The 16534-nt window shown below is 41.5% G+C and overlaps 2 protein-coding genes across 2 annotated transcripts in view; one reads left to right on the forward strand and one right to left on the reverse strand.

Annotated features, from left to right (window-relative positions):
* Positions 1–16534, forward strand: part of LOC121521899 (oocyte zinc finger protein XlCOF6-like) — a 310080-nt gene that overhangs the window by 129383 nt on the left and 164163 nt on the right. The window lies entirely within an intron of this gene.
* Positions 2498–16363, reverse strand: LOC121521900 (gastrula zinc finger protein XlCGF57.1-like). The gene is made up of 2 exons (XM_041806102.1): positions 16078–16363; positions 2498–6482 (listed from the first exon to the last, which is right to left on the reverse strand). Exons 1-2 carry the CDS (start codon positions 16244–16246, stop codon positions 4750–4752), a joined length of 1902 nt encoding a protein of 633 aa, XP_041662036.1. The 5' UTR covers positions 16247–16363; the 3' UTR covers positions 2498–4749.

Below are 16534 nucleotides of genomic sequence, written 5' to 3' on the forward strand. Positions count from 1 at the left end.
TATATTCATGAATACATTGGATACATTCAACACAAAGTACCATTTGTTGTAAGTTACAGTAAGAGTAACTGGTCAAGACATATCTTGTGTTCAAAACATTATACTATAGATGTTGAAACATAATACTGCTATTTGATTCTTCCTCTGCTCACCCAGCACACGTCTTCTCTTTAACAATCTCTGTGTGTAAAACCTCAGCTATTTTCCTGGGAGGGTACGCATTGCTTCTGTGTTGCAAGAGTGGGTGCCTCTCTGTCTGCTAAAGTACCTGATGTTTACATCCTGGCTGAAATGAAAACTCTCCTGTGCTTTGTACTTGAGGACCTCTGTTGTCTTCTGGCCTTGTACATCCAAATCCGAACACGGTATTTTGGAAGTAAGTGACCTTAATGGCTGTTGGAGAGCTCTAATGGCTGTTAGCGGATCTATGTCATGTAGTGATTTATACTTGACGGCTGCTAGTATAAGGCTATAACTGCACATGTTTACATGTGAAGTGGTGCTTGGTTCTAATTATTCTTACGGGCCTCAGGATGTCTCCTATTTGACCTTTTCCTAGATATGCTTGGGTGCTGTTTTAGATCAGATGGTCAACAAGTATGTCTAGTTCTGGTATCTTTCAGGTGTATGTTAATATGCTCATTCTATTGTTAAAACATGTACTCTAGGTGTAAGCTTGTTGATCATTAATTTTATACTCATCAATCCCTGGACTGGAAGAATCCACACGGAGGACTGAAGACCAAAGACCAATTAAAAGGCAGATGCTGCTCCTTGTAGCCAATCACATTGCTCCTTTGGTTAAAAGACTTCCACAGAGGATAGACTGGTGGTTCCTCGGTCTGAGCTCCTCCAGGAGCCTCCTCTCTCCTCCATGCTTGCCTCCTCCAGGTGCATTTAAGGGCCCAGTCTCAATGTCCACACTCACACTGAAAACACTCAAATGTTTAGCTGTCAGCTCACAGAACACTTCTGTTGACACATTTAAACACAGGATCCATTGTCATTTAACCTTTGATTTTCTTTGCAGGTGGTGTGGATGTTTTTTTTTTTTCCTGTATACAACAAAGGAACATAAAGGGAATATTAAAGATCTTCAACAATTTCAAAGTCTATTAATATTAAATGAATTTCCCAAAGAGGGCCTTTAAACTCACATCATTAATGCATCCACTCCAGGTACTTCAATTTTCAATAAACAAGGTCTGTCAAATTGAACAAAGGAAACATTAAACAATACATTATATCTCAAATGTTGCTGTAATATCATCAAAATGTGAATCAATCACTGAGTGAAGTCCATTTCCACTCACTTCTGGATGTCTTGGTTCTCTGCTCCTGTTTGGGTTGAAGGAAAGAGGAAGTGCAGGCCTGCTGACAGGCTTTTATCATGTTGGGGGCCTGGCTTGAGCAGGAGTGGCAAGGTAGTCAGGTATGGGGATGCTGAGTGAAGGCTTGTGATTTAACACACACTCACTGACTTAAAGGCGCGTTCCCACTGAGTCTGTCAGGGCTTAGGGCCGTCCCATTGTCTGAGGGATCTCTCACAGACTTTTTGAGCCCTTCAAGCACCCTTTCCATGAGGTGGCATATCTGCAGACTTCAGCGTGAGGGAATTACCCATAGTCCAAAGCTTTGGGGCGTATGACAGGGACTGCCTGGGGATGCTCGCTATCAAACCCTATAAAAAGCAAAGTGAAAAGAGCGAAAAAGGAAACAAAAAACATGGAAGGTCCAATCAGTGTTGACACTGCAACAAAAGAATTTTCAGCCTTCATCCACTGAGGAAATAGGTCTATAGGTGAGGCACACTTGTTTTGATTTTTGTTTCTACCTCTGCAAGATGCCAACTGTCAACAGAAAACAAAGGGCTGTCCCATTCCGTCCACCACTTTGAGCCCTTGCAGCCTCATCAGTCAGAGGTGCAGTCAGTTAAGTCCATAAGGGCTCAGGGTTTAGGGAGGAGATGGAGATTCAGCCAAGGAATTCAGAAACAACTTCTATGTAGAGAAAAGAAAACCATAAATGATAATATAACCACGCATTTATCAGACTGGCTACATAGTGAGCTGTGAAACACATCAGGTTGGTGATGCTACCCAGTCTGCTCACTCTCATTGACCATTATGGTGATTCCATTAGAGGCAGTCTAAACTGGAATAATTGAAATTGAAGCATTTTTACATTTCTGATTCTGGACTTGAGAGGCTCTGACTAGGTTTGGAACAGTGATACATCCACATACTTGAGGGTCATTTGGACAAGACAACCTGTTGCAACAAACCTTAAATCAGGTCATATCAGTCTGATCATGAGGGGACAAATCTGGCCAAACACCACCTGAAATCACCTGTGCAGTGGTTCTCTCAACTGGTGGGTCGGGACACAAAAGTGGGTCATGAAGCCCTTTTCAGTGGGTCGTGAAGGTGTTCCTGGAAGCACACATTGCACCAAAAAGTCCATGAAACTCATTAAAACAGTTTTTTTTTTTGGCACTCTTTATTTTGTCAGTTTTTGCATTTCTTAAGAAAAAAGGTAAAACACCAATGCACATAAACAGAGATAAAATAACAATCTGTGGGGCATATTTGAGTTGACATAATAATCATTCAGTCTTTAATGAGTCCATCAAAGTCCTAAATCAAACAAAGATAGCGTTCCTGTCCTCTGCAGCAAAACTGAGTCCATTTGAATCACTTCTTGGTAAAATCTGCTCCTTTGAAGTGAAAGCGTTATGTTTTCCATTGTGTATATTTCTGTTACTATTTCCATCCATTCCTTGAGGTTTGGGGGCTCAGGTTTAGACCATCTTCTTGGAATTGATTTTTTACAAGCCACAAGAAGTATCTTACACATATACCAGTCTTTTTTAGAAACATTTTCTGCAAACAAACCAAAATACAATAGTTTCACAGAATCTGGTATTGCATAACCTAAAATCTTTTTCTGAGTTCAGACAATATTCACCCAGAATAACTGAATTTTTGAAAACATGCTTGTTTTGTCCCGTCTCTTTGATTTTTAACATGTCTGGTACTGTACGAGGTACAAACTGTTCTATTTTTCAATAAATAAATATAACTGGTCAAAAAATACCTGAAATTTGGGTCACTATTTCACAATGAAGAACTGATGGTGGGTCCTGATGCTCCACCAGTTGAGAAACAAAGATCTAGTGAGCAGCCAGCCTTGTTTTTAAAAAATTATATGGAATATACAAAAACATTCAAAGGTAAAATTAAACAGCAGAACTCCAAGTAACTAAATATGATATACCTACTAATCTAAGTAATACATTTCAGATTACAGCAATGACTGAAGTTCAAAGTCAAATCAGGAGTTTGTCACACATTTAACATTAGCTGTTCCACAAGAAGTAAAGATTATTCCATGTGTGACGTTTGAACAAAGCCTGCTTTATTCTTCTGCCATAGCTGCACCACAGTGAGCATTACATCCTGCTCCATTAGTGCTTTCTCTGCAACACTGCATGATTTCAACATCATTACATTTTTGAGGAGGTGCTTATCAGCTGTGTTTGTGGGCCTCTTGCCTAGGATTCAGGGATAAATGCACCTATGGTGAAAACTATGGCCAAGATTTGACACAGAAGCTTAAATCAGGCTTAGAAATCATTTGTTTTATTATCTTGTCATCATAGTCATACTGTTTTCATGGCTGTACAGTAAGGATCACACTTTAACACTTCACTGACTGATCAGATGTTCACATATGTAATCTGGAACAAAACCAAGACAGTGTAGCACTCAAAGCAAGGATATGTATCACCCTCTAGACTCTGGAGTCATGCTGTGTGAATACAGCCTGTCCTTGTCCTGCAGAAGTGATCCAGGCCAGTCCATACGGCTTCAATGAGTTCATCTTTCTACAAGAGTTGATGAATAAGTCCTCTGAGATTGAGACTGAGATTTTCTAGAGGCACAATCCGAACTCTGCTATTGGAAATCTCACAGAATGCCTTGCAAAACTTCACCAAGATGGCTGCTCACACAAAAGCAATTTACTAATGCAGGTTGCATTTAGTATTTTGGTCCTATTATTTCAAACAAGCATTTGAAACAGTTATAGTAATGTCCAATGACATGATTGTGTCAGTTCCTATAAATGCTACAAGTCAGGACCTTAAAGGGTCATCTGATTTTATAGGGGAAGATTACCACATAACCCAAAATAACTCTGTTTCAAAGAGCAAGGGGGAACTCACTGATCAGTAAGAAAAGAAGGGTGGCATAAGAAGCAAGGAGAGACAGAAGGTGAGACCCTACAGGCTTGGTCTGCTGCTGTGAGGTTAATACTTAACAGTTTGAAGAGTCCCATGTCTCTGGCCTAAATGGAGAGATGTGAGCAAAAGAAATTTGAGTTGGGCCACTCTGCAGCCGTGTGAACAAAGCCTATGAGCAACTTAACAGTTTCTTCCCTCTGTGAAGTTTCATGTGACTTTTCAGAGCAGACTCATGAGTAAATCTTTTGTCACATTCTGAACAGCAGAAGGGTTTCTCTCCTGTGTGACTCAACCTGTGTAAGCTGAGTTTATGTTTTTGAGTGAATCTTTTACTGCAAACAGAGCAGCTGAAGGGTTTCTCTCCATTATGGATTACCATGTGGTATTTTAAATAAGTCATTAAAGCAAATCTTTTATCACAAACTGAGCAGCTGAAGGGTTTCTTTCCACCATGAATTACCACGTGACGTGACAACAAAGGCTTGCAGGTAAATTTTTTACCACCTTCAGAGCAGCTGAAGGGTTTCTCTCCTGTGTGAACTGACGTGTTTTTTCAGATTCGATTTATGGCTACATCTTTTACCACACAAGGAGCAGCTGAACGGTTTCTCTCCTGTATGAATCCTTCTGTGTGCGATCAGAAGACTTTGCTTTTTGAATGTTTTACCACACTCAGGGCAGTTAAGTGATTTACTCTTTAAAGCATTTTGGCCAACGCACCTGTGACCACGCAACTCAGAAGGCCAACTAAATTTTCTGTCACAAACAGAGCAACTGAAGCGTTTCTCTCCTCTGTGACGTGCCATGTGATCTGTCAGACTACACATTCGGTTAAATCTTTTACCACACTCAGAGCAGATGAAGGGTTTCTCTCCTGAGTGAACAACCATGTGTCTGGTGAGGCGTGAGTTTGTCATGAATCTTTTACTACACTCAGAGCAGCTGAAGCGTCTCTCTTCTTTATGAGAAGCCATGTGACTGATTAATCCAGACTCATGATTAAATTCTTTCTTACAGACAGAACAGCTGTAGGGTTTCTCTTCTCTATGATTCAACATGTGGCGTGTAAGACTACTTTGGTGGTTAAATCTTCTACCACAGTCAGAGCAGCTGAAGGGTTTCTCCTCACTGTGAATCAACATGTGAGACTTGAGATGAACATTTTGAATGAAGGTTTTCCCACACAATGAACAGCTGAAGGGTTTCTCTCCTGAGTGAGAATGCATATGTTTAGTCAGACTATCATACCTGTTAAAACTTTTACTGCAAACAGAGCAGCTGAAGGGTTTCTCTCCAGTGTGAATTAACATGTGTGAGGTCAGTGTGCCCTTGAGCTTAAATGACTGACCACAATCAAGGCAACTGTATGGTCTTTCATTTGTATGAACTCTCATGTGCATGTTCAAATTTCCACGGAGTGTAAATTTTCGGCAACAAACAGAGCAACTGAAGGGTTTCTCTCCTGTGTGAATCAACATGTGTGAGGTCAGAGCGTCTTGACGCTTAAAAGATTGATCACACTCAAGGCAACTGTATGGTCTTTCATCTGCATGAATTTTCATGTGCAAGTTCAGATTCCCTCTATCTGTAAATTTTTTACCGCAAACAGAGCAGCTGAAGGGTTTCTCTCCTGTGTGACTACGCATATGTATGGTCAGTGACTCTTTGAACTTAAAAGATTTACTGCACTCTGAGCAGCTGAATGGTCTTTCATTTGTATGAACTCTCATGTGTATTTTCATATTCCCATTCTGTGTAAATCTTTTACCACAAACAGAGCAGCTGAAGGGTTTCTCTCCTGTGTGAGTTCCTTTGTGCTGTTTCAGTTTGTGTTCTGTCTTGAAGGTTTTACCACACAATGAGCAGCTAGATGGTTTTTTATCCGTATGACTTGTCATGTGATCCTTCAAATTCCCACTTTGTGTGAATTTTTTATAGCAAACAGAGCAGCTGAAGGGTTTCTCTCCTATGTGAGTTCTCTTGTGTCTTTCCAGGCTTTGTTTGGTTTTACATGTTTTACCACATTCAGAGCAGCTATGTGATTTGTTATCAGTCTTTGAGCTCTTATCTTTGAGGATAACTTCAGAGTTCGGACGTGACTGATGTTCTCTGGTGTCCTCCCAGTCATCATCACTGCCTTCAGCCTCTAGTTCAGAAGAGTCTTCAGATTTTTCATAAGCCTTTGGTAAAGAATTCCTGGCTGGTCCTGCTCCTACACAGCTCTCATCTACTGGAACCACTGAAAAACAAAAAGACACACAAAGGAAGGCTGTGAAACTAATTTTGAATCCTTCAATCACGCTGACTTAAAAACAGTTCTTCATGTGAAGTGTGCTACTAGAGGAGAAAAGACTCTGGATCAGGTGTATACCAATATAGCAGACGCATATAAGGCCCAGGCCCTTCCCCACCTTGGACTATCAGACCATCTCTCACTTCTGCTGCATCCACGGTATACACCCAAGATCAAAAGAACCAGGACTACTGTTAAAACTGTGACAGCATTGACAGAGGATGCTATTCCTATGCTCCAGGACTGTTTCCAGCATACAGAGTGGGATGTATTTAAAGGGAAGGGCACACATTCACATGACTCTCTGGACGAATACACCACAACTATTCTAAACTACATCAACTTCTGTATGGAGAACGTTACATCATGGAAACAAGTTCGTGTTTTACCAAATCAGAAACCTTGGATGACACAAAGCGTAAAACAACAAATCCGAGCTAGGAATAGAGCTTTTAGATCTGGGAACCCCTTCGCTTAAAACACAGCCAGGACTGAATTGCGGAAGGGCATCTATACCGCCAAATTACACTACAAAAAGTGTACTGAGGCCAAATTTGCTAGCTCCACAAACCCCAGGCAGGTATGGGAGGGCATCAAGGCTATTACGGACTATAAGAACAGACCTACATCTACCTCAGCAGACCCCACCTTAGCTGAGGACTTAGAACACTTTTATGCCCGTTGTGACAGGGTGAACACTGACCCTGCTCTGCCTCCCCTCACCTCTACTGACACTGCCCCAGTCCTGAGCACACATGAGGTGAGACTCGCTCTCCGCAGCATCAACACCAGAAAGGCCGCTGGACCAGATGGAGTGCTGGGCCGGGTCCTTCAAGGCTGAGTTAACGGACATCTTCACCTCCATCTTCAACCTGTCGCTGTCCACAGCATGGGTCCCAGCCAGCTTCAAGGCAGCCACCATCATACCCATCCCCCAACAGTCAAATGTCCCATGTCTAAATGACTATAGACCGGTGGCACTCACTTCCTTACCTGCTAAATGCCTGTAGAGTAGGGATGCACGATAATTATCGGTAACGATAAATTATTGGCCGATATTGCATATATTTTACATATTTTAATTATGCCGATAATAAAATATTAACCGATAAAATCCACCGATAACAAAAGCATTTGTTTTCTTTCTCACGAGACTACACATCCCGAAACAGTAGTGGCGCCGCAGTACACGAACCGCTGTTGACCACCAGAGAAGAAGAAAGATGCAGCCTCAGCCGTACTGGTGGAGTTTTTTAGTATATACAGGGAGGATAACACAACAGTGTTTATGAATTTTGCCCCGCAAAGCTCCCAAAGAGTGGAAAACAGTCCTCGAATTCTCCACTCTCACACAACGGATCTTTTAAGTCACTAAAACGCCATCATCCTAATGACATTGAAACGAAGTGGCAGTAGCCACTAGGGTTAGTCCAGGGCATTAGGACCAAGCCAAAGGTTAAGACGAGGCAAAGTGCTGATTAAGCAGGCACTGGAAGCTGCAGAAAGTTCATCAGAGCCAAAGGCTACGCTAATAGTGATAAAATCAGTCTGACAGTCTCCTGATCCAGCACTACTTTCACAGACGTATCCCTGCCTGCTCTGTTTGATGTGGTTTCATCCAGTCTGAGCAACATTAGGAACAGAAGTTTACCCAAAGACCACGGCTGAATTTACATTCTTAACCTATCTCTGATATGACTTATGTCAGTGCATATTTTTAAGCTTTACGTAAAACATCAGCTCTATTTCTGACTTATGCAGCAAAAACAAAAATGAGACCCCCAAACATCTCCATTTGTTAAGTGTGACAGCCTGTTATCATTTGGTTTTTATGTCTAAGTCAGCTGAATTCTGTAGTTTATTGAAATGTCAGATTTGACCACTTGTCAAGATACTTAAATGTATTTCAAGGGATAAAGGGAACAAGTATGTCAGTTGTTTGTGTATGTTGTACTTAGGTACACAAATGTTTGAAAAAAATAACAGCTGTAAAGTCAGAATTGTTTTTTGATATAAACACAAATGATGTCAGTTAGAATAGTTATAAATATCTTTGCTCAGTACATATTAACCCCTTCTTACCCCCAGATGTGCATAAAAACATCAAATAAACTTCTTTTTTTTTTTTTTTTTTAATCAACAATTGAAAAAAATTATCGGTTCTTATCAGTTACCGGCCATCAGGAGTAGGAAATTACCGGTTATCGGTATCGGTTGAAAAAACACACTTATCGTGCATCACTACTGGAGAGACTGGTCATTAGACACATTAAAGGAGCAATACCATCTGCAGTGGACCTATACCAATTTGCATACAGGGAGAATAGGTCGACTGAGGACGCCATCGCCATCGTGCTCCATACACTGCTGGAACATCTAGAGCATAAAAACACCTGTGCGAGGCTGCTCTTCGTCGACTTCAGCTCGGCCTTCAACACAATCCGGCCCTACAAACTCCAAGCCAAACTCCTTAACCTGGGACTAAAACAACACCCTGTGCAACCAGATTATGGACTTTCTCACTAACCGCACACAGAGTGTGAGAGTTGGCGGGCATACCTCCTCCTTACTTCTCATGAACATTGGGGCCCCCCAAGGATGTGTGCTCAGACCACTACTCTACACCCTGTATACACATGATTGCTCCACCTCCTCTCCAACAAATCTCATTGTCAAATTTGCCAACGACACCACAGTGCTCGGTCTCATCAATAACAACAACGAGACACCATACAGGACTGAGGTGCAACATTTAACATCATGGTGCGATGACAATAACTTGGTTCTCAACATCAAGAAGACCAAGGACATGACTGTGGATTTCCGCAGAAACGGACCACAAGACCACTCTCCGCTTTCCATTGGCAGTGAAGTGGTGGAGAGAGTGACTAACTCTAAATACCTGGGTGTAAACATATCCAAGGGCCTGTCCAGGAGCATTAACACCTCCTCAGCTGTGGGGAAAGCACAGCGACACCTGTACTACCTAAGGAAGCTAAGGAGCGCCCAAATCCCAAAGCAGTCGGCTAATTCACTACATCATCAGTCGGCTAATTCACTACATCATCAGTCGGCTAATTCACTACATCATCAGTCGGCTAATTCACTACATCATCAGTCGGCTAATTCACTACATCATCAGTCGGCTAATTCACTACATCATCAGTCGGCTAATTCACTACATCATCAGTCAGCTAATTCACTACATCATCAGTCAGCTGCTTACATATAATAGAGGAACATGCTCCTGGGGGATCACTAAAGCGTGACACAACTCACCCCACCCCAAAGCAGCTGCATGAAACACTGGAGGCTGGATAAGCGAAGCGAGGTTCGTCGCGTCTGGTCCGCCTGGATGGTGATAGACGCAGTGTGCTGAGTGCTTTCAGTGGTGGTGTCTCTACTTTTCTTGGCCATTATTGGAACAATTGACATATATTTTCTCTTCTTTTCTTTTATTTGTGTTGATTTAATTTTGGGGTTGGTTGGGAGTAATTTGTAGCCTATGGCTGCAAATGGGGGGGCAGGGGTTGAGGGAGGGGGGTGGAAGACTATAGAGTATGTTTGTGGTAGTCAAAAAAGAGATGCTTCAATGAAAGACCAGAAATGTCAGGAGACAATAAGATCAGGAAAGTGAGAGAGAGCAAAGAATTTGTCGTGTTGTATAAAGTAAAAGACCAAAAAGAGGGAGAGGGAGGATTTAGGGCTCTAAATCCTTTAAAAGTGACCTCAGCTCCGGAAGGAAGGATAGGTAGAGAATACCAGGCCAAAATACTCTCCAACGGTTTTCTCAGAGTGTGTTGCAAAAACCAAAAGCAGTTCGAAAGCGTGAAGGAAGTCTGAAAGCTGGTAGTCAAAGTGGAGTGCATTGTTCCCGGAAATAAAAAGAAAACAAAGGGAGTGATTTATGGAGTCTTTGGTGGTATGACTCAAGAAATTCTGGATAATGTTAAAGGAGGAAACGTGGTGGAGGTAAAGAGGTTCAAGCCAAAGAATGGAAGTGTGGATTCACCTGTGATGTTGGTTTTTGATAGTGAAACACTGACCTCTAAAGTTTTCCTGGGAAGTATGGCTTTTCAGGTGAAAGAATACTTCAGACCGCCGCGACGTTGTTACAAATGCCAGAGCTTCGGACATGTGGCAGATTTGTGTAAAGGAAAACGTAAATGTGTGAAATGTGGAGATGATCATGATGTGAAATCATGTAAGGCACAGGCTTTAAAGTGTGTTAACTGCGGCGGCGATCATGCTGCGGCTTATCGTGGTTGTGTGTCTTTTCTTAAAGCCAAAGAAGTCCAAAATGTCTTTGGCATATGCGGGGGCTCTGAAACGCGTTGAAAGAAATAAGAGTTTCTGTCAATACTCCAAACGGAGATCTAAGGAGTACATCCTCTCTGCGCACAGTGCTGATGATGACCCTCCGATATGTTGATCGTGACTCTGGAATCTCTTTGTCATTTGTGGTTGACGTGTTTGTCGGAGCCAGAAGTGAGATTCCTTGGCATAAAATAGTTATTGCCAGAGCAGCTACACGAGTACACGACAGAAAAGCAGTCCAGGACCTGTTCAGTGACGGAACTCGACAGAATGGAGGAGGAGTCACTGGAGGTTGATGATACTTAACATACTAATGTTTTACATCATACAGTGGAACGCAAGGAGTTTAATCACAAATGGCCAGGAGTTTAAGAGATTTGTCGGTGCTTTTAAAGATACACCAGAGTTGCTTTGCATTCAGGAGACTTGGTTAAAGCCTTGCTTAGATTTCATTGTATCAGGATATGTCAGTCTAAGATATGATAGGCCAGATAGGCCTGGTGGTGGATGCGCAATATATGTTAAATCGGGTCTTCAGTACAGAAGAATACATGCTGAATCAGAATTTGAATATGTAGCTGTGGAGATTTGGACATCACAGGGTCAAATAACAGTGATTAATTTTTACAATCCTAGTAATCGTCTATTATTGCCTGATTTGGAGGAATTTCTTGGAAAATTCAAACCTCTAATAATATGGGTTGGAGATTTTAATGCTCACAGTCCTTTGTGGGGAAGTAACTCCAAAGATAGTAATGGGGTGGTGATGGAGGAATTGTTGGATAAGTTTGATTTGGTAGTGAATAATGATGGAAGGCCTACAAGGTATAATATATTGAAAAACACTTGTCAGTTGCCTCATCAAACCTAGCCAGAGTAGGGGAATGGGAAGTGCTGAACTGTTATACCCTTGGAAGTGACCATTTTCCTGTTTCATGCAGATTTGGAAGAGACACTGAGAATAGAAGCAGAGGAGAGACCTAACAAATATAACTTCTCCAAGGCAAGGTGGGATGAGTTCCAGGAAAAGGCTTCGCATTTAATATGATAAGTTGACAGTGAGGGTTCTGTAGATAATTGGAATGAGTCTCTTACTTCAGTTATTCACAAAGCAGCTCAGTCAACAGTGCCATTAAAGAAAAACCCTAAACCTCGAATACTGGTTCCCTGGTGGAACAAAGAGTGTGATGCTGCTGTAAGGAATAGAAATAAAGCATATAGGAAGTTGAGAAAGTGTCCAATGTTCTGCTATGCAATACAATATAAGAAATTAAGAGCAACAGCAAGGAAAGTGATAAAAGATGCAAAGAAAAATAGTTGGAGAAATTTTTGTGCGACGTTGGGTCCTGAGACCCCAATTAAATATGTCTGGTCAACTATTCACAAAATGTCAGGGGTGTATAAGAAGATCTCTGTTCCTGTTTTGAAAGAAAGCCACGTAGAAGTTGTTACCAGCGAAGAAAAAGCTGATATGTTAGTGGAATTTTTTAAACAGTGCACAGCTCTGCTAATCTGGGAGCAGAAAGAGAAAAAAAGAGAAATGAGATTATGCTTAAAGAACAATGGAAGTTAGAAATTAATACAGATAACTGTAGTCCAATAAATCTGTTCTTTACTCTTAAAGAGGTCAAGGAAGCGATACTCCCTGGAGCAAACACTAGTCCTGGGAGAAATAGAATAACATGAACTTCTGAAACATTTAGAGGATGTGGCTTTAGAGGAAATTGTCTCTTTGTTTAATTCTGTATGGAAAGATGGAAATCTGCCTCTAGAATGGAAACATGCAGTTATAATACCAATTTTGAAACCTGGTAAAGAATGTTGGAGCCCAAGTTCCTACAGACCGATAGCACTGATTTCAGTGCTCTGTAAAGTTATGGAGAGGATAGTTACAAACAGGCTTGTTTATTTTATGGAAAGTAGGGGGCTTTTTGTTGACTACCAAAGTGGATTTAGGCTCGGCAGATCAACAATGGAACCTATTGTTGTATTGATCACGATATCAAAAAAGCATTTATGAATAAGGAAATAGTGGTAAGTGTATTTTTGGACATTGAAATAGCCTATGATTCCTTATGGAGAGAAGGGCTGTTAATCAAATTGTATGACTTGGGCATTAGAGGAAGAATGTTTAATTGGATAAAGAACTTTTTGTTGAAGCGAACCATTGAAGTAAGAGTGGGTGGAAAATGTTCTCAAACTGTAGAAATAGATAAAGAAACTCTCCAAGGAAGTGTCGCAAGTCCAGTGCTGTTTCACATTATGATCAATGACATTTTCTGCAACGTTGGCAGGGGGGTTGGACTGTCTCTTTCTGCTGATGATGGGAAATATGGAAAAGAGGGAGAAATGTCCAGTACACCATCAGTCAGATCCAAAAGGCTCTGAACTCTGTGGAGGAGTGGGCAGATAAGTGGGGCTTTAAGATTTCTGCCTCTAAATCCAAGTATATTGTATTTGGATTTAAGAAAAAAATGCCTGGTGTTGAATTGTGTACATATGGCTGCCCTCTAGAAAGGGTTAAAGAATTTAAATTCTTAGGGGTATGGTTTGATGAAAAACTTATCTAGGCATGTCAGATTAAGAAAATTATTGAAAAATGTGAAAAAGTTCTGAATGTTATGAGAAGTTTATGTGGTTGTGACTGGGGTGCAGAGAGAGGAACCACGCACATGATTTAACAAGCAATGATTAGATCTGTGCTTGATTACGGATGTGTTGTCTGTGGCTCTGCTGCCAAGACACTTTTAGAAAAACTAGACACTGTCCAAACCAAGGCTTTAACACTCTGTTCAGGAGCTTTAAGACTCTGTTCAGGAGCTTTAAGACTCTGTTCAGGAGCTTTAAGACTCTGTTCAGGAGCTTTAACACTCTGTTCAGGAGCTTTAAGACTCTGTTCAGGAGCTTTAAGACTCTGTTCAGGAGCTTTAAGACTCTGTTCAGGAGCTTTAAGACTCTGTTCAGGAGCTTTAAGACTCTGTTCAGGAGCTTTAACACTCTGTTCAGGAGCTTTAAGACTCTGTTCAGGAGCTTTAAGACTCTGTTCAGGAGCTTTAAGACTCTGTTCAGGAGCTTTTATCCTCTTCAGTCCCAGCTTTGCTTGTAGAGATGGGTGAAATACTTTGCACCTACTGTTATATATTAGTGAAAATATTATACTGCAGTGTTCTTGTTATACTGTAATGCACTTGTAAGCTGTCATATTATCTGCAGACGCAGCTCAATCTTGTTTCCTGTCTGTTAAGTTTAGCTGAGACCTCTCGTCACCAGATGTATCTATCCGCCAAATATGGATTGCGCAGCCAGCTATGAAACCACACTCCCCTGTTTTGTATGAGTGTGCAGCGCACTTCTGCAAAATTGTCTCGAGCGAGGGGCACTGCCTCAGAGTGTATAAAACATTGTAACTTCCTTTGTTAGAGGCTCTTTCTGGCTGTCCTGCGTGACGAGCGGAACAGAGTCCTCAGCTGAGTGCTTTTCATGTATTGCCTTACATATTGAGATGCTTCATTAAATGGTTGAATAACCAATCTAATCTGGACTGTACTTCCTTCCAAATAGAACAGCTTTTATACTACGATGCATAAAACTAGGAGCTCAGTACTGTTTAAAAGTACAGAGCAAAAAACATAATCCTTTATCTGATCGTCTGTTTCAAGGGACATGGGAGTCTCTGAAACAAAATAGGAAACGTCCTTTTTTGGAAGGCATTAAGGATCGAATTGAGAAAATGGGAATAGACAGGGAGTCACCTGCAGAACAAATGAGTTGGCTTCCTGTTCCTTACTGGATTATGCAGGAACCTGAAATTGACCTGTCACTTTTATCCGTGGCTCAAAATAAGAATAGTGACATTGGGACAATGGTTGACAAGTATATTAATGTATCAATGAAATCCTACATAAAGATTTTCACTGATGGTTCCAGAGACCCAGAGAGTGGTAAGGCAGGTTTTGGGGTGTATGTGACTCAACTAGACGTAAGAATATGTCACAGAGTTAGTAATGGTATGTCTGCATTTACAGCTGAATTGTTGGCTATTCTCTGGGCATTACACAGAATAGAGGAAGTCAAACCAGAAAAAACAGTTATTTGTTGGGACTCCGCTGCAGCTTCGATGTCCTTAAAACAGAGCAAAGTGTCAGCTCGTCCTGACCTTGTTAAAGAAATATTACTGGCCTTATTTAGAATTGAAAAATTAAACTGTGAAGTTATTCTATTGTGGGTTCCAGGCCATTCTGGGATTTTAACTAATTCATAATTTTAACTAACTTCCATAAACATAAAGGTTCTGTATGGGAAGACAGAATACAGAAGTCTAGTCAAAGAAGAGCTAGAGCAGGAGTGGCAAGAAACTTGGGAAAAGGAAAAAAGAGGGCGACATTATTTTAGTATTCAACCTTCAGTTAAGAAATTGTTCTGTTTTTCTGGAAACCGAAAGGATGTTGTAAAGTTAACAAGATGGAAGCTGGGATACTGTGGGTTAAACACGTATCTACACACAGTTGGGAAACACCTCAGTGGACTATGTGCTTGTGGGAGTCCAGAAACAGTTACTCACACCCTGATTCAGTGTAGAAACTACACAAAAGAGAGGAACACATTGTTTAAAAAATGATCAGAAATGGGAATCTCTTGCTTTTCAGTTAAAGCATTGCTTGGCCAATATGAGAACCACCAACTGATACGCCTGGATGCGAAAAAGAAGAAGAAGAAGAAGAAGAAGGCCGGATAAGGAAAGCTATGTGAGGCCTAACACATTACAGTCAAACAGAACATTCCTCCACTGTTCAGTCTGATTATGAAGGACAACTGCCAGAAGCCTCTAAAGTCTGACTGTAGTCTGTGATACAGAGCTGTATCAGAGGAACACAACAGTTTATGTCTGCTAAATGATCCAGACTTTACTGAGAGAGAGGCTGCTTCACTCTGAAACAGACTGTTACTCTTCCTGTTCAACAACAAATGTTCTCACTGGCTGTGAGAGAAGCATTCAGTCATTTTACCACAACACCGTCTCCTGACATGGCAGCTGGAGCATTTTTGACCATCAGTTTTCCCTGCTGCCCTCTGGGAGACACTACATGGCCCTGAAAAGTCCCAGTCCCGTCCCTCCCACACCACCATCAGAACTGGTTTAAACTGGTTTATACTTCTCTGCAATAACTGCATCTGCACGTCATCCTACCGTTTTTACAGCACATTAGTGATCCAGCCAACCCACCTGCTCTGTGCAGCTTTATCTCAGGGATTAAAATCACATCCAGCAGCTTCCTCTGGCGGTGGAGCTCCTCTTCGTATTCAGATCTGGTTTCTCGTCCTCTCAGGTCTCTGATAACCGCAGCGAGCAGCCTCCGTCCGAATAAAGCTCTAAGATCCTCAAAGCCGGACATTTCCACACATCCAAGAGTCGAAGAAGGAAAAGAAAACTACAACATTACTCTGATAACGTTAGCACATACACACATGCTAGCTGAGCTCTGACGGACAGACCACAAACTTCACTTCTAGCATACTCAGTGCATACTGATAGTGACTTCTGTCACTATCAGTATGCACTGTCATGTCACTTCCGGCTGGAGTCTTCTCCCACCAGAGACTCAAGGGGAACATCCCAAAAGTCCTGAAATATACCTCCTAAGTCCTCTCCTATCCACCATTCCTCTTTTATAAAAGCCGTT

Source organism: Cheilinus undulatus, linkage group 14 (genome assembly GCF_018320785.1).
Source record: "Cheilinus undulatus linkage group 14, ASM1832078v1, whole genome shotgun sequence".
NCBI lineage: Eukaryota > Metazoa > Chordata > Actinopteri > Labriformes > Labridae > Cheilinus > Cheilinus undulatus.

Excerpts from the sequence above, each read along its gene's own strand:
- LOC121521900 (XM_041806102.1), bottom strand. The coding sequence starts at position 16,246 with ATGTCCGGCTTTGAGGATCTTAGAGCTTTATTCGGACGGAGGCTGCTC. Across the intron at positions 6,483-16,077 it reads GATAAAGCTGCACAGAGCAG|TGGTTCCAGTAGATGAGAGC; the intron begins GTGGGTTGGCTG and ends TTTGTTTTTCAG.